This window comes from Silurus meridionalis, chromosome 2 (assembly GCF_014805685.1).
Source record: "Silurus meridionalis isolate SWU-2019-XX chromosome 2, ASM1480568v1, whole genome shotgun sequence".
NCBI classification, from domain to species: domain Eukaryota; kingdom Metazoa; phylum Chordata; class Actinopteri; order Siluriformes; family Siluridae; genus Silurus; species Silurus meridionalis.
This window is the reverse complement of record NC_060885.1, coordinates 26976760-26998631: the sequence shown is the minus strand read 5'-3', so window position 1 is coordinate 26998631 and position 21872 is coordinate 26976760. Positions and strand designations below refer to the sequence as shown.

At 39.8% G+C, this 21872-nt stretch overlaps 2 protein-coding genes across 8 annotated transcripts in view; one reads left to right on the top strand and one right to left on the bottom strand.

The window, feature by feature from the left end:
- The window catches only part of mnat1 (MNAT1 component of CDK activating kinase), a 9894-nt gene extending 8139 nt beyond the window's left edge, over positions 1-1755 (top strand). Inside the window, exon 8 of the mRNA XM_046867332.1 lies at positions 1158-1755. Within this exon, the coding sequence (XP_046723288.1) occupies positions 1158-1275 (118 nt within the window). The 3' untranslated portion in view covers positions 1276-1755. The remainder of the gene's footprint in view (positions 1-1157) is intronic.
- Positions 1756-1965: 210 nt separating this feature from the next.
- lrrc9 (leucine rich repeat containing 9) overlaps positions 1966-21872 on the bottom strand; it is a 39964-nt gene continuing 20057 nt past the window's right edge. Inside the window, exons 1-31 of one of the 7 annotated variants that reach the window (XM_046867257.1) lie at positions 18202-19044; positions 17542-17760; positions 17238-17378; positions 16897-16960; positions 16258-16328; positions 15851-16033; positions 15532-15687; positions 15283-15455; positions 14990-15121; positions 14671-14853; positions 13893-14022; positions 11056-11191; positions 10516-10662; positions 9573-9697; positions 8997-9209; positions 8543-8662; positions 8246-8437; positions 8031-8153; positions 7804-7944; positions 7528-7705; positions 7090-7310; positions 6828-6950; positions 6477-6607; positions 6282-6390; positions 6007-6143; positions 5757-5896; positions 4815-5029; positions 4600-4668; positions 4376-4495; positions 4044-4270; positions 1966-2390 (exon numbers count right to left, since the gene is read on the bottom strand). In XM_046867257.1, the coding sequence (XP_046723213.1) occupies positions 4046-4270; positions 4376-4495; positions 4600-4668; positions 4815-5029; positions 5757-5896; positions 6007-6143; positions 6282-6390; positions 6477-6607; positions 6828-6950; positions 7090-7310; positions 7528-7705; positions 7804-7944; positions 8031-8153; positions 8246-8437; positions 8543-8662; positions 8997-9209; positions 9573-9697; positions 10516-10662; positions 11056-11191; positions 13893-14022; positions 14671-14853; positions 14990-15121; positions 15283-15455; positions 15532-15687; positions 15851-16033; positions 16258-16328; positions 16897-16960; positions 17238-17378; positions 17542-17760; positions 18202-18255 (4371 nt within the window). In that variant the 5' untranslated portion in view covers positions 18256-19044 and the 3' untranslated portion in view covers positions 1966-2390; positions 4044-4045. Of the gene's footprint in view, positions 2391-3425; positions 4271-4375; positions 4496-4599; positions 4669-4814; positions 5030-5756; positions 5897-6006; positions 6144-6281; positions 6391-6476; positions 6608-6827; positions 6951-7089; positions 7311-7527; positions 7706-7803; positions 7945-8030; positions 8154-8245; positions 8438-8542; positions 8663-8996; positions 9210-9572; positions 9698-10515; positions 10663-11055; positions 11192-13892; positions 14023-14670; positions 14854-14989; positions 15122-15282; positions 15456-15531; positions 15688-15850; positions 16034-16257; positions 16329-16896; positions 16961-17237; positions 17379-17541; positions 17761-17872; positions 17883-18201; positions 19045-21872 lie in introns of those variants that run through there. The other 6 variants (XM_046867248.1, XM_046867284.1, XM_046867241.1 and 3 more) reach the window with 6 other exon arrangements.

The following is a 21872-nucleotide window of genomic DNA, read 5'->3' as shown; positions in this document are numbered from 1 at the left end:
AGCAGAAAAACTCAAGTTCAGTTTCAGTAGGAACAGTGTTGTTGAACTCCTTATTTTTCCAGTTCATCAAAGTCTGAAGTAAGTTTTGTTGTGGCAATTCTCAGGATAGATCCGAGGTGTTTGTCAGAAACTGTTGCAGTTTTTATAGAGTATCAGATTAAGCTCTCTTAAGAGAAGAAGAGAGTATTGCACGCGAACGTCAATGGAGCTGAAGTGCGACATCTTTAGGGGATACGTGGGCATTACAGGGGAAAGGTAAATTGAACAATGTTTACCCGTACCTATTTTAATAGAATTTTGTCACGTTCGGCGGGCCGGATTAATAAACCCAACGGGCCGTAGTTTGCCCATGTCTGGGTTAGGTCCTGATGTGTGCTGAAGGAGTGTTTCGCCCTCTGCAGGACACACACATACACACCCAGACTTCATGCTGAGGCTTTTTCTGTGCATTATAATGATTTGCATTGACAGTGCATCAGCATAAAAGTTGGCAAAGTGATGCATCGATTGAAAAAGCGTGCATCCGATACAAGTTGGCATTTGTGTCATGATGCACCATTTTGAACATTTTTGCATCGGTAAAAAAATTATTTTTATTTTTATTATATTTTATTTTGATATAATTTATAGTAGATGTGCTTCAATTGTATTATTTAGAAAGTGACCAATAATTTGACCAATATTTTCTATGTAGATTGATTTCTCGTCGCTAAACGGTTTCTCGAGTGCGTTCTCTCTGCACCACTGCTGCTACGTGAATATGACGTATCACAACACTACGTGGAGCGATGCACGTAATGAGTCACATAGAATACAGATTAACATGGCAGAGGTAGAGCTGCATCTTCCTGGAGACAGAACAGAAAAAGAACATCTGGGTTTTTTTTGGTCTATTTCGTGTGTATTTCATCACACACACATTTATATGTTGAGTGATTTGGTTAAGTAGGACATAAAGAAGTATTTTGTACCTCTTTCTCTCTCGCTCGCTTTCTTTGTCTCCCATGCTCTCTTTCTGTTTCTCTTTCTCTGTGCCGGGTGATTAGTGTAACCATGGTTACAGTTTTGTCAGCACAGCATTGCTGTCATAAGTTTAAAGATGTGATAAAAAAATAATGCATATCTCTCTCTCTCTCTCCCTCTCTCCATTCCCTCAGCTATCTGAATCATGTAAGAGCGGCGACTCAGCAGGATTTAGCGGGTGGCTATACATCAGGTCTGGCGTGTCACAGAGCCATACAGGACGCCTTCAGTGGTCTGTTCCCCTTTGTATAAACGTGTGTTTCTTTCTCTCTCTCTCTCTCTCTCTCTCTCTCTCTCTCTCACACTCACACTCACACTTACACACACAAAACTATACCCGTGTTTGTATGAGTGCATGGAGGACAGATGACTGTACCTCTGATGATGTTCCTGGTTGTTTGTGATTAAAACCCCACAGGATGAGCAGAGCTCCGGATAAGGTGAAAATGTCAGGTTACCCTCATACAGAATATTTACTATACACACAGGGCTAATTCTGTGTGTGTGTGTGTGTGTGTGTGTGTGTGTGTGTGTGTGTGTGTGTGTGTGTGTACACGAGTTAGGTAAATATCTCGCACCGGATAGAGACACATACTGCCTCCTTCATGCTTGTAATATTTTGTAAACAGTAGATTACTCATTGCTGTGGGTTAGTTTTGAACTTGTACAGCTATTTTTCTAAATGTTTTTTTTTGTGAAATTGGTTTAAATAATAAAAGTATTATAAAATAATATTACCATTTTGCTGTTATTTGTTTCGAGTGGGCATTTCCTGGGGTGTGTGTGTGGATGCTCTTTTTTATATATATATTACACTATATTGCCAAAAGTATTCACTCACCCATTCAAATAATTGAATTCAGGTGTTCCAATCACTTCTATAGTTACAGGTGTATAAAATCAAGCACCTGGCCATGAAGACCGCTTCTACAAATATTTGTGAAAGAACGGATCGCTCTCAACCGTGATCGGATGCCACCTGTGCAATAAGTCCAGGCGTGAAAATTCCTCGCTACTAAATATTCCACAGTTAACTGTTGGTATTATAACAAAGTGGGAGCTGAAGCATACAAAGACATTTTGGACAGATTTCATGCTCCCAAATTTGTAGGAACAGTTTGGGGACTGCCCGTTCCTTTTTCAACATGACTGCGTGCCAATAAACAAAGCAAGGCCCATAAAGACATGAATAAGTGAGTTTGGTGTGGAAGAACTTGACTGGCCTGCACAGAGTCCTGACCTCAACCTGATAGAACACCTTTGGGATGAATTAGAGCGGAGACTGCGATCCAGGCCTTCTCGTCCAACATCAGTGTCTGACCTAAACCTTGTGGAAAGCCTTCCCAGAACAGTTTAAGCTGTTATAGCTGCAAAATAAAATAAAAAACAAATACAAAAATGTGTTAATAAATAACAAGCCATTCTATGTTTTCTATGTACCAAACCGTTACGTACCTTGAAAGTCACGGTTCTGTACAATTTTGATACAGTTAGCGGGAAGAAATGCAAAACTTAGAATGGCTTGTTATTTATTAACACAGTTTATTTTTAACATTTGTGATCAACATTTGAACTAATAAAATGTCCATTGTTAAAAGTGATATACAAATAAAAATGAATTGACATCTTTGTGGAGAGGTCTTTGCCATGAGGTGCATGTTGAACATCAAGTAGGAGAGAATTGTACTCAAAGCACCAAATTTTAATGCTCTAATACAAGGTACATAAGTTTGTATGGTCCTGTCAACAGACAAAAACATGAACTGGATGAATAGGACATGTGGCTTTGCGTGGATACATGATGTATGGCTGTTATCACTTAGGGTGTACTCACTTTTGTTGCCAGTTATTTATGCAATAATGGCTGTATGTTGAGTTATCATTAGAGGACAGTGGATCTGTACTGTACATCACAAACTGCACATTGACTACTCTAAAATATCTAGAGAAGATCTAAAATGGTTGCTGAATTGTTTGTAATGTACTCAATTTTGTGAGATACTGTATATGTTGTATATATTGAGTCAAACTGCAGCTTTCATTCAAAAACCACTGAAAGAGGTTGAAGATGTCCTGCATTATTTCTAGGGAGGCTATAACAGTGGGTCCCCATAACGATAGTAAGGTGTGTGTGTGTGTGTTGGTGTTTGTGTTTGTGTGTGTGTGAGAGAGAGACAGAGAGAGAGAGAGAGTGTGTGTGTGTGTGTGTGTGTGTGTGTGTGTGTGTGTGTGTGAGTGAGTGAGTGAGTGAGTGAGTGAGTGAGTGAGTCCTGACCTGTTTGCTGCCATCTTTGTGGTTCACATTCAACAACAATCTGGACAAAACTTATATACACAAATACATCTTATTGCTTGGATATTATTTGAATATCCAAAGAATAAAGACAAAACCAATGCAGTAATCAGTTTACATATTTATAAAATCCATTTTCTGAAACTGTATACATATCAAATGGTTTACAAGAAAGTACTTTATTTATCTATGTTAACACACTGTCCACTTGCACAGCAATACAACACTCCCAGTGTTCCCGCTTCTTCTGGAACGTGTCCTGGAAGTCTTCTTTTCTAAGCATGACGAGCACCTTCCACGATTCGCGATGAATGGTGTCAAAATGACGACCTTTGAGCTGGATCTTCATCTTCATGAATGAAGTATGAATAAAGGCGAGTAGGGTGGATGTGGAGGTGAGATCATGTTGTTTCCGGTGAGAAACTCACATACGAGGAGAGCTCGGTGACAGTGCATTGTCGTCTTAGAGTATATGTTTTTGTTTTTTTTTCACGCCACAGATCCGGTCACTTTGGGTAAATGTCCTCCCTCAGATGTGGTAACACACATGGTCAGAACAGCACCAGTTGCACAGCTCCCTATGTACACAGGACGATGTCTTTTGGCACACTGACTTATAAATGTCCTGTGACTGTGCATGCAACCTTGTGCTGCCATCTGCTGGCATGTTACAAAACTAGTCTCAAACCTTTTTGATACCACCTCGTATGAATGTGTGTATACCTACTCTCAATTTCTGTGTGTGGCTCTGAGTGTGTTACTCTGAGCGCTCTGTGTGTTGGTCACTCTCTGCTTCCTGTCCATGCGTTTAGCCTGTGTGTCCTCGGCCTGGCCGCTGATCGAGCTCTCTTGACCAAGCAGGTGCTGTGTGCCCGCACCCAGGGCGGAGTTCCGGGCAGGTGGAGCACGGTACAGTACCATAGGAAACGGCACGTCCACACAGAAGGGTGTGACCTGAATAGATTATACAAACACACAAACAGAAGAATAATCATTGGGGGAACAACACCTTCAGACACGTGTGTGTGTGTGTGTGTGTGTGTGTGTGTGTTCATGTACCTCAGTACACATTAACTCTGCTTGTGTTCGCTCCTCCAGAGTGACCTTGATTCCATCGAGGACCTGCAGCTGAGGGAGATGCAGAACCACAGATGGCCGGTGAAGGGAGCGCCGTGCCACCTATACACACACACACACACACACACACACACACACAAACACAGTTAGTGTATTGTGACATACAGAAACAAAATGCTCTGCCAGTGCTTGTGTGTGTATCTTACCGGATTTCCCACCACAGACAGTTCTTTAAGCGATGTAAGACCCTCCAGTTTTTCTAACTCACTGATATCCTACAACACACAAACACACACTCAGAGACACGCATGATACAGAAACGTATAGAAAAAGGAATGTACACAAACTGTAACATGTGCAGCTTGTTCCTCTGTCACTTCAGGTGTTGTAGGTGTGTGAACTGCACGTGTGGGTATGTTACCTGCAGCTTGTTGTTGTTGAGGTGCAGGCGTTGCAGGTGTGTGAGCTGCAGGTATGTTAGGCTGCGCAGGCGGTTGTCGTTCAGGCTTAGCTCGATCAGACGTGTGTGTGAGCAGAACCATCTGCTGATGAGCGTCTTCAGCCGGTTCTGATCCAACACCAGCTCATGCAGGAGACACAGACCGTCCAAGCCCTCCACCTGCATAATCTCATTACCTTAAACACACACACAATAATTAAACACATTTATAATAAATGCTTCACTAAGTAATAAGTAATGAAATACAAACACTTTGTTACTGTACTTAATTAGATATTTTTGGTATCAGTACTTTTGGACAACTATTTACTTTCACCCATTACATTTTAACACAAATATCTGTACATTCTACTTCTTACATTTTCAAAACAGGCTTGTTACTTTAGTTTTAAACTATTTGGTGAAATGTCAATATTTTTTATTTGTTTTTAGCTAATTAAACCTGTCATTTCCTGTCATTGCACGGCTTTTTCAATTTACCACTGGTGTATAATTTCCTGGCTCTCATACACCACAGATGTAGACTAGTTTACGAAACTAACAAGTGTGGCAGAGGGCAAAAGGAAGTCTGGGGTAACATGGATGAGACAGAGGGAGTCAGCGATGTAAACATGACTGAGAACAGTGACATTCCTGATCACCTGATGAAATGAGGAACCTAATCAGCAAAACTGATCATCGTCGATGCTGCAAAATAATTTTTTTCTCAAATTTCTTTAAAATGCTCATTGTTGCAATCATGCTTAAAAAAACAACATGATTCAGGATGCTTCACAAAGCTGACACTGATGGGATCCCATTTAGAAAAGAGCCTGACATAATAAAGAAAAAAAACCCAACGGCTTCAGCACTACTGACTGTGTGTGTGTTAGGTGTGTGTTATGTTGTGTGTAGTTTGGTTACCCTGCAAGAACAGAGCTCGAAGGCTGCTCAGACGACTCAGCTGCATATTACTCAGGCTTGTGATGCCGTTATAGCCGAGATAAAGAACTTCCAAGCTGGGCATGAGAGGCTCCGAACTCTCCATATATACACACTCCCTACTGACACAAGAGAGAGGCAAAAAAATGAATAAATAAAGCACACAAGGGAGGACACAGATGATTTCAAAGAATCAGTGTAATGCATATTGTGTGTTTGTGTGTATAGATACCTGTTGCCCTTATTATTCTGCTGTCCATAGCCGCTGGAGAGAACTTTCTGATAGAGCTGCTGTCTGTTGCTCTGGTGAGAATTTGCTTTCTGACGTGGCAGAATTGACTCAATGTGATTGTAGTTCAGATACAACACCTGTGATCAGGACACACACACGCACACACACGTCACAATTCTGCTTCAACGTATTTAATCTGTCTGTCTGTTTCTATCTATTTATGTATGTCTGTCTGTCTGTCTGTCTGTCTGTCAATTTATCTATGAAACACACACCTTGACATTGGGCAGGTAGATGAGGCCACCAAAGGAGGTGAGATTGTTCCGCTCTAGATTCACGTTGCGTAACTTCACAAAGAGCTCAGCTGGAGTCAGATCCACCATCCTGACACGAAAAGGCAAAGATTCAGTGTTGCATGACCACATTAGGACCTCAAATGCACTATGAGATGTTAGAATTGAGGTGTGCACCTGATAGAGCAGCCCGGGAGTTTCAGCTCCTCCATCTCTCCGTGGTTACAGTGACCAAGTTTCTCAACTAACATGTCTACATTCAGTCTACCTCCGAACATGTCCTGCGCATTCTCACATTCGGACACTTCCTGTACACACACATTATAACAGTCTGTAATACATACCGTACCCAATGTAAACTTAGTAATAAAGATGCTAAACCAGTGGCAGTCAGTTAAATGTGGTTAAATGTAACCACATAAGCAAAGGCAAACTAAAAATCTAGGTAGATACGCTGAACGTGTCTCAGCAGTGTGTGTGTGTGTGTGTGTGTGTGTGTGTGTGTGTGCGCGTGTGTATATCTCTAACCACGGCAGTCCCATCTAGTGCTTTCAGAGATGGGAGGTGAAAAATGACGTAAGCTCGATAATTGTCCAATCTCCTTGCTAATGGGTTGCCATTTAAATCCAGGATGATCAGGTTGCTCAGAGCCTGCAGGAGACACCGAAACCATCATCATCATCATCATCATCATCATCACCATCATTTTAATCATCGCATCACTGTTATCATCAGCATTGTCAAAGGCAATATTGTCATCAATAAGTGTGTGTGCGTGTGTTTTCCCAACCTTCAAGTTAAAGATGTCTTGGGAGGTGCTGATTTTGTTGTTGCTGACATAAAGCTCAAACAGCATGCCTAACTGTTGAACTCCCTGCAATGAGGAAATGCAGTTGTCCTCAACAGAGAGGAAGTGGAGATTCGTCAAGCGAACCAACACAGAGGGGTCCAAACAATGCAGCTGATTACTGTTAACGCTGAGTCGCATCAGACGCTGGAGCTTACACACACCTGCAAAACAAGCACACGCACATACACACAGACACACAGACACACACACACAACACGATGTTAGTTTAAGAAAAGGGATGGTGTGAAAAACAGAACGTAAAGAAGTAAAAAAAAAGGATGGGTGTGTGTTCATGTGTTCATGTGTGTGTGTGTGTGTGTGTGTGTGTGTGTGTGTGTGTGTGTGTGCGTATATAAATATATATATATATATATTTACCCTCCAGTGTACAGACGTAGTTGTGGTTGAGTGATAGCTCCTCCAGTAGGGGGCAATGCTGCAGACCCTCGATGTGCGTGAGCTGGTTATTATTAAATGAGGCCCAGCGCAGATTTACCAACTGCTCTATATTGGTAAGGTTGGTCAGACCCTGACCATCCAAATTCACTGCTGTGATCTACACACACATACACACACACACACACAATTCGCCCTCTCAGAGTCTATAAGCTGAACTGAAATGGAAAACTAAAAAGTGATTTTGTGTTTGAATACCTTGGCACGCCACCCTGGTTCAAGGTCAGTGGTGTATGTCCATGGTGATGGTTTGAGGTGTGTGAGGAGCTGGGCCACATTAAAAAGACTCAGGCAGCGTGGATGATCGACATCAGTCCGGGAGTGAGAGAGCAGCAACTTCTACACACACACAGAGACAAAGAAATAATTGCAATTAGGATCTGGGCATAGTGATTAGAGTGTCTACTGTACACAGTGACACTCACCGGGTTGATCTTGGAGCTGGAGTTTATGTGTCTGGCTGCCAACTCTTCCTCTGTTACTACCACTCCATCAAAGTGTGTGAGAGTTTTCAACCAACCCAACACCACCATCCGCACTGATTCATCCTGACACACACACACACACACACACACACATTTAAACGGGGGCAAATAACACACATCTCAAATTTACACCATGCTACTTTATTGGGGTTTACCAGACTCCATGGATTGTGCCTGGTATCGAGGATCTGTAGAGCCGGGGCATGTTTGCGCAGGACACTCATCTCCTTTTGGACTCGGCTTAGTTGGTTCCAGCACAGGTCCAGCTTTCTGAGACAAGGAAGTCCTTTAATGCCTTGCAGAGTCATGATCTGGTTAAAACTGGCATCCACATACTTCAGATTGGGCTGATGGGATGGAATACACACACTCACACACACACTCAGAAGGTTTGTCCACACAGAAATGAATGGGGTTCACAAGAACACAGCAGAACCAGATGAAGATCTCACCAGGTGTGAAATGTCCTCCAGGTGTGTGAATGCGTTAAAGCTGATGGTCAGTTGCCGCAGTGTTGTGAGGCTAGAGATCCCCTTCAGCCTGCTCAGACTATTCCCATGAAGATTCAGCACCTTGCACACATCACAAACACATTAGTGTTCATCCAAACTCACCTCAGTCTTGTGTTGAAAATGTGTTTGAACTCAAAGACGGCACTTCAAACAGAACCTTTTATGCAAAGTGGTGATGGTCATAAACATTTGGTTAAAAGGGTTCTCTGATTGGCTCTTGACAGCAGAGTGTAAATACTGAGACTTTAAACACATATCAATAAAAAATCCCAAAACATCCATCACACTGTATTGCAAGCCACCATATTGGATCGATTATTATGGTATGGTTCCCCAGTAGATACGATGCAGTAATACTAATAACAGTGTGAGATGTTAATCTTTTGACCCTTACGGTAATCTGACTGAGGACTTTTGCTTGAGCTGCGGTCAGGAAACCTCTCTTGTCCAGGCTTAGCAGTTTAGGTCGTGGCATCGGGATGGGATTAAGAGCCAAAACCTGCTCATCCAGTGCCTGCTCATCATTAATCACTGATGTAGCACCATCAGTGGAATCAGGGGCTTTGAGAGGGCCTGGGGTATATGAGCAGGAGGACTGGCATCTCTCCTAAACATAGAGTCAATCTTTCTTAATTAGGTTATATCATATGACATATCTTTTTACATACATACTATAATACTAGAATATATTATAACATATTACACACAATTAACCTGTATACCTGTAATTGAAATGCCCCTTAATTTTTAAATCCAGCAGCACTTTTGGTTATCTGAGTGTTGTTTCTTCATACTTACTGACTGTCAAGTTAAGATAGATAGATAGATAGATAGATAGATAGATAGATAGATAGATAGATAGATAGATAGATAGATAGATAGATAGATAGATAGATAGATAGATAGATAGATAGATAGATAGATGGATGGATAGAAGGATAGAAGGATAGACAGATAGCAGTAGAGTCACCTGTGTGATGTATTCAAAGTCGATGAGATACTCCGGCAGAACGAGCTTGTGGTCAAAAACGTACCAAAGAGTATGTCTCTGACTGCAGTCACAGCATTCCTGCAGCACAGAGGAACACACTTCTCCTAAAAGATATAAAGGATATAAAGGAAGTACATCCGACTGTGGCAAGAGAAAGTCAGCACGTTTGTGTAAAAGTGTTAAAATATTTTAAGTTGCACTATTGGGAAAAAAAAAAGGTCTAAAGTAAACGTAACTTCACAGATACAAGATAGCAAAGATATACAAGAAGCAAAGTTATAAGACATACAATTTCCTACTTTCTGTATATCTTAAATGACGGAGTTCTCATTCAATGAGCCATAAGTAGTTTATTTACAAACTATATCTACATTTTCTGGTTTGTTTGAATTATTTTGTGTTTGGATTTGTGAATTTCTATTCGGGAATCTTAATAAGGGGTTCAAGCATGTAGTGCAGAAACCCTATTGTAATTGTAGTGATTTTATGATTTTTATTATTACTATTATTCCACCATAAAACTCTTGGTAGCTTCTTTCATCAAAGTATTAGCCTGTTTATTCTGTGTTTGATCTGGAAATTGATTGGTTCCACCTGAGGAAGTTTATAATGGTATAATCTGAAGGGCTGGTCATTTGACCAAACCAGGTGTTTTACTACCTAATTATTAATAATTAGAAAAAGATTGTCACAGGGTATGATGACTTTCTATCTTTTTCACCCTGTATATATGATGGTAAATGCTCTTTACATTTAATCAACTATCACATCAAAAATACATAGATAGACTAGAATTTATCCCTTTCTCTTTTTCTGTCTCTCATTCACACACACACAAACACACACACACACACACACACACGCACACACAGACACACACACACACACACACACACACACACACACACACACGCACACGCACCTTTGTTTCTCTGATGGATGATGTGTTGCTTAGCACTTGTTTTGCGGTATACTGACTGAGCTTTGGGATAAAACCTTGGGTCCACTGGTGTTCCAGCACTCATAGGAACACTATGACCCAGAAATGCTTTAGAGATGATCAGCTGACCTGTGACACAAACACACAAACACAGAGCAATTAGAAATGTTCCACAATACACCCACAGTACAGTGTCTCAACAGAATAAATGTGTAGTCGTCTCTAATCAACAGTTCAGTTGCTTCTACACCTCTACACTTCTACACCACCAAATACACCATTTAATAAACAATTAAAAACCACAGTCAAAATCAATGTGTCTGTTAGCTGTTCTAGATTAGTCTTGAAAATGAACCCTTGCACTTCAAGTATAAAGGGTTCTGCTGGAAAACAAAAGGTGCAGAAGGAGAGTAAAGCAATAGTGCTTTTCACATCCCATAATGATCACAAAATATAGAGGTGAAAACAACTGTTCAGTGTATTCTAGATAAAAGCTGTAAATTATTAGGTGCAGATCCAGACCGTGTTTGAAGAGCAGAGGGATCTCTGTGCTTTTGGTTCCACGTCTGGTGGCTTGTCGTTCAAGAAATCTTATACAGGGCTCCTCACAAATGCTTACACTGTTAGAAAGAGGAACACCACTGGCTCTACCCATGGCCTGAAGAAACACAGCAACATACACACAGTAAACCACATGCAATGCAAGCTTACATAATGCTACTGTCTAGATTATCCTTATAAAATAAAATAGCTAAAGCTGTTCTAGAGATAATGCTAGAAGTAATTAAATATGGTTCACCTCTAACGCTGTTAGGAATACATATATGATAATTTATAACTATAAAAAAAATCTGTTGAGTATTCCAGATTACGCTCAAGAGATTATTCTAGATATTACTAGTAAGGTCATTCTGGAGATCATCCTGGAGAGGTTAGGAATAAATTATTCTAGACATTATTTGGGACTCATATTTAGAATAGAGTGTTTTTTTTTTTTTTAGATTTGTCAATAGTTGATTACTTCAATGCTTCCTTGGGGGGATCATAAAAGATTTATTTAGATCATTTGTCCCCAAACTATGGCCCATGGGGCAAATATGGCCCACCCCCAACCTCTTGACTGTGCTGTTCTTTTGCACTACATTGTTCTGTTTGTTTTGTTTATATTTACTCCCAGTTATAGTTTTTACATTTTACATTTCACCTCGCACAGTACTGTATAATTTAAGTTTACAGTAGGTTTACTAGTCGGCGTTATATTGTTTTTTTTGTCTTGTCTTGTGTTGTCTTTTGTCTGCACTGTCTGTCTGTACTGTTTTTTGTCTGCACTGTTTGCACTAGGTTGCACTCGATGCACTTTATGTAGCTTGTGTTGTGTTGTAACTTTATGTTGTCTAGTGTAGCACCAGGGTTCCGGAGGAACGTTGTCTCGTTTTTACTGTGTACTGTGTACCACTGTGTATAGTAGAAATGACAATAAAAGTCTCTTGACTCTTGACTTGACTTGCTGTCAGGGCACTGCAGAGCTCAAGGGGTGGAATAGAATGCTGGTTGCTACCCTGGAATCAGCTGCCAGAAAGGCCAAGTATACCTGTCCCTGGGTATCTTCAGTTCTCAGGTAAAAGACAGACCCAGCTTTTTCAAAAGGCACCACTGAACACAGATTGGTTAGGAGGCAACCATCTGATCAGTAAGAGCTGGGGAATAAGGTCTGGGTAATGGGTTGCATGGCAGTAGGTGCAACTCAGATTCCCACTTCACCCATGCCTTCTGCAGATCCTGAGGAATAACTGTGTCATCGCAGCCACATATTGTTGGGCCAGCATCTTGTACACATTCCTTATTGTCAGTGCTCTGTACGCCAGAGTTTGGCTCCTGTAGCCTAAGGTGCGTGCCAACTGAGTCAAAGGGTCAGTTCTGACAGACCAGGTTTGTTGTGCAAGAGCCATCTCTACATACTGTTAAACCTTGCCTCTGCTGGTAGGTGTCTGAGGACCTCCAGTATACTGCAGGCCCACTGTCTGATATTGAACCCTCCAAATGTCAGTACCTCCTTAAGACTGTCCACCAGCTCTTTGGCATTAGCTAGGGTGTGCACGCTCTTGTGGCAGTTATCCACATAGAAGCAGCACTCCACTAAATGCCTTACTGTTTCGCCCGCACCGCCATGGTCTCTCGCATGCTTTTGGAGAGCAAAGGTAGTGCAACACGGGGAGCAGGCAGTGCCAAATAGTAGAACCTGCCAATCAAAGACATCAGGGTTTTTTTTATGTCCCCCCAGATAAACCAGAGTAGAGGCCGGTCCTCAGGCAAATGAAGCTTCACTTGGGTCAAACATCCTGACAGCTCTCATTTTAACTTCCTAATCTCTGCACTGTACCTCTACCTGTAGAGGGTCCCTGGCTGAGCATCTCTCCAGACTTTAGTCTTTGTAGGACTGCTTCCTTGGATGCTCTGAAGCAGCATGCATCCTGCTTATTCAGCAGAGGTGTGGCATATCTTAGGATGCCTGTAACGTGTACTTGCTTCGTCCTGGTCTCCAGGAACTCCAGAGCATCCTTACCTTGTTTGGATTTTATCACCAGTTTGCTACTTATGTATGGCTTCACATTTTGCATTAGCTCCACTGCTGGGTACTCTGGGGCCATGGGATAAGGTGTGTGGGTCCTTGAAGTGTCCATCCTAAGCTTGTGCAAATGGCCACCGGACCTCCAGGAGGGGCTAGTCTCACCAGCTCGATAGGAGTAAGTAGATGGGGCAGTTGGCACCAGTCAGCACGATTGGCCTAATGTGATCAAATGGCTCAAGGGAGGTCTGCCAGGTGCTTGTACCTCCTTTTCAAACTGGCGGTGGGGTAGGAATGATCTGCTAGACCCAAGCTTTGTGAGGTGAAGGACTTGGTTATCTGGAACTTTCTCTTAAAATTAGTTGTGGATAAGATTTTGAGACAGAGGTTCCCTTCAGGGTTTGAACTTCCTGTAAAATTTATTTTTTTAGGACGCACACAAACACCACATACATCCAGTCCGAGGCAAATAATATTTTTAATACACGTCTTCCGCGCCTGTAAACACAACAACCTGCTCACTTGTGGCTAATGCTATGTGCCGCTTCCTGCTTGCTCACATACATAAGAAAGTAAATGTTTTGATTACCTTAGTAATGTATCTGAAAAAACTATATTGTGATAGTATTAATGCTTAATTAATAGGCTATATTTATCTCTTAAAAAGTAGTGCTCATTTGTCTGTATGGTGCAGACACCCCCCCCATCACACACACACCTCCTCATTAAAGAAAAGATAAATTATGTGGCCCTCACAGAAAAAAGTTTGTGGATGCATGATCTACATTATTACCTTATAGCTGGCAGCTGATTGAAATCCATTCTCGAGAATGTTCAGGATTTCAGTGGTTTGTTGGATTTTCTCTGTGCTTTTCTCAGGATCAGACACATAAAACAGATACTCCAGATGGCGTTTGTAGTTTCTGATACATGCACACACACATAAAAAACCATTATATCAGACTGAGCTCTTACAGTTTCCCTGTTCATATAGATCTAGTTCTGGTTTTTTGAGTTGTCTAATTTTTCCTGTAGTTCAAATTATCCCTAGTTCTAATTATTTGCTGTAAATCATAAAAACTCAAATAAATTTTTTTTATAGTAATGTAGAAAAAGTAAAAAAAAAAAAGCCTCTTCTTCCTGTACCCACAGTCAATACAATATACTGAATTTCAATAGTCATTAATAGCTATAAATTAACTGATCAAATATCAATTACTAACAATTGTTTATTATACAGGGTGGGCGACGGAAAAGTAGCTTGCCTTCGTGGCACCGGTATTAGAGGCAGGTGGCCCAAAAAAAATGATTAGATTACTATTTAGATTTAATTTAAGTTACATTCAATTTAAAGTTACATTAAATTAATAAATGAACAAATGTAAAAAAAAAAATAACATTAGTTGTAGTGTTTAGCAAGAAATTCAAATCTGTGTGATTTGATATATATATATATATATATATATATATATATATATATATATATATATATATATATATATATGAATGATGATGTTGGATTAACTAATTAGTAGTGTGTCCCCGTTACGCAGGACCTGTCTCTGACTCACTTTGAGAGGAGAAGTGAGGACTTGCTGTTGGCAAACAGGGTTTGCAGTTTGTCCTCGAAGCAGAGCCGCAGAGCACGGTTGTGCATGCGCACGATTCTGTTGATTTTGATACCGGTAATGTTGCATGCTTTGTAGTCCCAAACACAGAAGCGTGAGAGCAGCAGGTCATAACACAGCTTAAACCTGAAAGACACACACACATCAAATATAAACACACACTGTGTCAGAAGAAAAGCAGTGAGGACCTTTGATTCTGAATGTGAAAAATCTCAGTTCTAGGTTTAAGCATCCATGTGTGAGTGTGTGTATATGTATATACCAGGCATCGCTGGTGTTTCCTTCCTCAAAACGAATGTTTCCCACTGTCTCCAATTCCATTACTAGGAAGTGAATTGATGTGCTCTTCCTGTCTCTTGCCATTGCAGCATCGTCCCGGTAATGTACCTCCACCCTGAGAAACACACACTTCATCTGAGAACATCACTTACATACGATATGTTAAATCACATTTGGTATACAATCTCTCTCTCTCTCTACCACACACACACGCACACACACACACACACACACACACACACACACACACACACACACACACACACAAAAACTCACTCTTCATATCTCTGTTCCCAGATCTTTATCCGTTCTCTGATTGCCTCCAGTTTCTTCTTCAGGCTCTTCTTGTATTCAGAAAGGTCTGAATTTGTGCCCCCCAATCCTTCTGAAGGCACTTCCTCCTGCACACCTGTCAACTTTCTACCTACAGCCTCCAGTTCACACTCCAACTAGAGAAAGATTTGATTGGTTAAAAATGAATGTATCAGCATATGCGAGTGCGTTTGCATGTGTGTGTGTGCTTACGTGTTTGAGGGTGAAGCTGAGTGTGTGTATTCTGTCCTCAGGCAGTTTCTGGAGCTTCTTCTTCTGTTGCTGCAGTGTGTGTTTTGTCTGATCAAGCAGTCTCTGAACGCTGCGCACACGCATGTGATAGTACATCATCTTCTTCCTCACCGTGGTCTAACACACACACACACACACACACACACACACACACAAACACAAAATGCCTTTCAATTAAGCATAATCATCTTAAATTGTTTAACATTATCAATGCATTATGTTTATAATGAGTAATTTCACACACTCGCACACAGACACACACACACACACACGCACACACCTCTGCAGTGTCCTTGATGTGTTTTGCGGACACGTCATAAGAGTCGAGTATGTGTAACGTTGGGATGTGGTATAACACGTGTGTGAAGTAATTACACAGCACACACACTGGGTTCGGATTGGACTGTGGTTCGTTCAGAGCAAGTTCTCTCAGCTCAGTCAGACAAGCCAACTTGGACAGCTCCTAACACACACACATACACACACACACACACAAACACATCACTCAGCTCATCTCTTACCTTTTCTGCACACACTTTATCACTTTATTGCCAGAACTATAAGTTTATAACATTTTATGCTATCAATCCAAAAACTTTTTCTTCCATTAGAATTCATAATGACAAACATTTGTACACTCCTTATAAACAAGGGTATGGATCTGTATTCAAAACAGAAAAGTCACACCTTAAAGGAGCTGATCTTGTTCCCTGACAGATTGAGACTTTGAAGATTCTTGCTTCCCTCTAGACTTTTTCCTAAACAAACATAAAAACCCTTTGTTTAATTAATAAATAAAGTGATGAGCATGTGTTAGTCATAAAGTGTATATTAGATAATAGTGTATTGTTTGGTAAATAGGTGGTCCCCCAGAGTGGTCCCCCAGAACTTGCGGGGGGTTACGTTCTAAGACCCCTGCGAGTTCCAAAAATTTTGGACGCACCCCCGCAGCCCCTATGGTACCTCAGTGAATTAATCTAAACATTATGTCACTGTAATACAATAATGTGTTTTTAAAATGTTTATGAAATTTGTTATTGAAAACATACTTTAAAATGTCATTCCTAACGTTCCTAAACATTTGATCCCGCTGCGGATTTCCACGAATTTTAACAGCAACTTGCTGTTAGTTGGGTTCCAAATAAGAACCCGCGGATTCTCCGAACCGCAAATTATCAGGGGTTGACTATATGTTATATTTCAATATGAAGAGAGCAGTAAAGAACAAGCCAAGGAATAAAGTTAGCAAGATGAGAAAAGAGCAAACTGGGAAATGGGAATATAATGATGATGAGGGGAGGATAATTTTAGCATTCACATGCTTACCTATAGTTGTAATTAAATTATTAGCTAGGTTGAGTTCTTTCAGGTTCTCCAGTGTACTCAAGTCCTGTTACACACATGCACACACAAACACACATTACATTTATGGCTCATTTATCTTTATTTACATTTATCTCATTTATACATCTGAGCAGCTATGGGGTTAAGGGCCTTGCTCAGGGGCCCAGGTGTGACAGCTTGGTGTGGTTGGGATTTCAACTCATTACCTTCAGAACCAGAGTCCAATGCCTTAACTACTTATTAATTCTTAACCTACACAATAGTTGTTGCTGAAAGAGGTGAACTAAAATTGCATAGAATATTTCATCTCCTCTCATCCTCACCTTGATTTCAGATATAAGGTTGTTGTTGAGCCAGAGGACGCTCAGGTTTATCAACGACTCCAGTCCCCTCATCTCCCTGATCTTATTATCATAAAGGAACACTTTCTGCAGCTGCACACACTTCTGCAGACCTGATATCTCCTGAAATACATTAAATAGTAGGTAACGGTGTGTTTAAAATAAGTGCACTGTGTCCTGTTGAATTATAAACTGTGATCTTGGTCTGATTTTCTCGGGTTAAATAGATGATTATTGAAGATGTATGGAATGTACATGGAATGCATGGGGATAAGGCTTTACTCACAGTGAGTTTACACTCTGCCACCCAGAGCTCCTGGAGCTGAGGGCACCAGTCCAGGCCCTGGATTTTGCAGATGTTCTGTCCCACGATAGTAAGTGTGGCCAGGTGGGGAAACAGAGATAGTCCCACCATGCGTGGAAACCCTGAGAAGAACACCTCGAGAGCCTCTACCCCACTCCCATCCTTACAAACACTCTCATATGACATGCCGTTACACGCACACTGAAGAGAGGAACAAACCTTATGTATACAAAGAACATCAGGAGAAATGTACAAATAATAACATACATAACATGCTTCATGTTCAGAAACACTTTACGTTTCATCTGATCACCTTCCCTCAGCTAATAATCACAATAAGAAATGAAAGGATTAATAATTAACTATCAATAAATACCATTACTACTACAAATACTACTAATAATAATAATGTTGATAATAATAATGATAATAATTTGTTATTTATAATGAGTGACAATAATGTACAACAAATAAAATAACTATTTGCCTAATATTAAATTCTAATTAATATCTTCCCTAAAAATTCACATTTTCACTTATGCATAACTTAGTTTAACTTAAATTAAGTATATAGTAGTATATGTTAAATGAAAATTTAAATTTTTACAAATAAACCCTAAAATGTCAATGTTCAGTTCTTACCAGCTCTTTGATAATTTCTTCATCATTCGTTTCAACTGTTTCACTTTGAGTCATGATTTCGTTAATAATTTCCTGTGTGTGTGTACAAAAATCACCACTTTACACTAATTTATTATGAACTGTATGTAGCCGCATAGCCAGTCTGAGCTACTCTATATACATTCCTTTACACAGGTCAGTTAGCAGTTCTACATTAACTTATTAATCCAAGTTCAGTATCGAACAACCGGAGCTAAAAGTGAAATTTTCTGCCCGAATAAAGAATACATTCGGTTAAAAAATCCAATTGTTTCACTTCTTGTTTGGTAAAAGCGGATTTCTCCTAATCCACACACCGGAGTTTCTGCTTCAGTCAGATGTTTACTGGTTGCTAAGCGCGAGTGCGGCTCGGTTGCTAAGGCGCCATTTTGAAATTAGGCGCCATATTGGAATTTTAAAAGTAAAGTCTGTGTCGGCCAGCAGAGGGAGTTAACACAACAGCTTTCTCACAACTCCACATCTCTACTTAATATAATATATTAAAAATATACATTAGAGTTAAACGTAATTATAACCTGTACCATGAGAAGGAAACGTTATAAATGTCGACGTATATTTTCAGCAAACTCACGTTTCGGAAAAGCTTTGAATATCTAAATACCCGGATAAAAAGGCGACATGTGAATGACTCGGGCGGTTCCTGAATGATTTAATGCAGGTGTCGTTTAATGAAACTGATTTTAAGTCAATAAATGCACATGACTGATTGGTTTGATTACATTTTTTATGTTTCACACCCTTCCTTACATCTACATATTATTTTTATTTATAAATTTATTCATTTTTTATTAAAATGCAATGAAGAAAATTAAAGAAAAAATTTAACAGCAATATTCACAGTGACGGGCCGTGCATTTGGTACCTGGGCCTTCAGTGGGACTTACCCAACTTAATCCACCTCTTAATACCATCATCACCTTGCAATTATAGAATCCATCAATACTATACAAAAACGCAATATAATGCGTGGCATTACAGAGAGAGAGAAGTTTCGCATATGGAGGGTGAATATTATTTTACTAAAGAGAAAAACCCAGTTGGCTCTTCTCTCATTTTCTTGAAAATGTATTTTTAGAGTATGTCCAAGACCAAATCAATTTCTCTTCCTCCTTAAGCATAAAAAGTCCTAACTCAGCTGTATTGATGTGTGCAGCGCGCGACAGATGTGTTTTGCCAGTAGAACTTGGCTGTACAAGTTTCCCTCTGACCAACCAATCAGAGGACGGAAAAATGTTGACACTATTCTGGGAGGCAAATTTGAAACCTGATTGGTTAAAGAAACTAATTTCTAATAGAGACTAAAGTAAAGAGGCCAGCAGTACTGACTTTGAAGGCCCTGGGCAGATTAGATTGACATGGCAGCACATAGAGTTTGAAATCTGATTGGACAAAAAATTTTACATTCACATACACGTACTGGAACCAGTGCAGCCAAGAGAAACACTATGGAATTAGGAGAATAGACTGTTGGTAATAAATTAATACAATTTCGTAAAACAAATATACAAATTTAGGTTGTAAATGTATGTCAGTGCTTCTGATAGTGTTTAGGTCAGCAGAGAAGGCCTTGCTGGACCTGATGGCCCACCACTGAACATTCAAGTTCCCCTACCAGCTTTATCAGGTCTATCTCAATTAGGGGGAAAAAAAACTGAGTCAAATAAACAAATACAAATAAGTTATTTCAAAATTATTTAAAGTCAAACGAGACAAAAAAAAAACATTTTATTTTTTTATTATTTAAATAATAAATAAATGCATTTTAAGAACATCACTCACCTTCTATATTATATATTATGTATTGTTTTATTTTTTAACTTTACACTTTACTAATACAACCAGTCTAAACTCTAAACTTTTACAGACCCTATGGGTGGGCCAGAGGGGCACTGGCCCCAGCTGAAATCTGATTGACCGCTAAACTGCCTCTGTCATGATGGCTATTAAGAGATGTAACCTCGGGTCAGACAGTGGATTTTCATTGTCATCGTCCACTTCAGCTTCAATTATAAGTCCCAATCACCCCTTTAACTACATGTCTATTTATCTAAAATTAGGAAGTCAGTTTTTTATGAGTTAGTGAACTAATAAACTAAACATTGTTGGGGGGGGTAGATATAAATCGCAAGTGGGAATTGCACTGAGACTTCAACAGAGTTCTCACACAAATGGAGCACAGCCAGAACCAACATTAATCAGTGATATTTAAAAAAAAAGATGTTAAAGACATCGGATAGTTTCTATCAAAGATTTCCAGCATGTCTCTGACAATGACAGCCATCAGTGTGGAGGGAAAAAAGATGGAGAGAATGAAAGAGAAAGAAGAAAATGAGGGAGAGACAGGAAGAGAAAAAGAAGGACAGAGAGAGAGAGAGAGAGAGAGAGAGAGAGAGAGAGAGAGAGAGAGAGAGCAGTACATATCCTTGCCCTTGTTAGCAGGTTAGTAGGAAAAAAAAACTGTTTAAGATTAAATTAACTATTTTTGTACATGAAATTCACTGTACAATTAAAACACTGAAGCATGAGATATAAAAAGAAACCATTTCTTGTCATTACTTCTTGTTCCTATAGTAATGAGGTCTAATGGCTCTTATGCTGCAGTGCATTTCATGTCTATCAGAGCTCTCAAAATATGGTTCAAACATTCACACATTTCTTTACAAATATCACCCAGGAATAGTTACCAAAGAATGAGTGTGAAAATCTGCACAGGTTTTCGTGATGTGTTCAGCTGCAGGTTGATATGAAGAAACCCACAGTGTTAGTGAAGGGCATCATAAGCTCCTTTCTTCAGAAGCAGAATCACCCAGCAGTCCTTCTGGCCCAGTAAACATGCTCTTCAACACAGTGTTTTACATTTTATTTTGTGTGTGTGTGTGTCTGTATCATGAAAAATTGTGTTCATGAAATAAAATTTAAATATTTCAGTTGTGAATGTAAACGTTTATCCTAAACCCAGGAGGTGGATAAAGGGTTTAAGGAACAGGTAAGAAGTTAGATTGTGTCAAAGTGCTAAAGTCACAATATTGAAGTGCCCTACTGAACCTTGTTTTATGGTTCCAAACGTTTTGGAAAATGGCACTCTTTTATAATTTACTTTAAATAATAATAATAAAAAAAAACTGTCACCTTTCTTTCTTTCTTTCTTTCTTTCTTTCTTTCTTTCTTTCTTTCTTTCTTTTTTAGGGTCTAGTGTTTGTATGCTGAAATTATTGTATGCCCATCTATCATCTAGTTGCTTTTCCAAGTGGAAAATAAGAAAGACACTGTGTATTAACCTATTTTTCATAATTGTTCATAATCATGCACGCGTGTACTACTAAACATCAACATACTGTTTCACCAAAGCATACACTGGGTGTCAGTTTCAGTTTTCAACAAAGATGGCAAAGGTACACATATCCTTTACTTTAGTAGAAGTACAGATACTCATGTTTTAAAAGACTCTGGTAAAAGGTGAAATACTGACTACATTTCTTAAAGTTAAGGTAAAGAAGTTTGGGCTCTGACATGTACTTGCCATAGTAAAACGTAGCCATTACTACTACCTGTTTTAGTGTCACAATGGTAACTGGACCCTGACATTAATATATTAATACAAGTAAAGTCACGAGTCTGGTTTGAGTATGTAA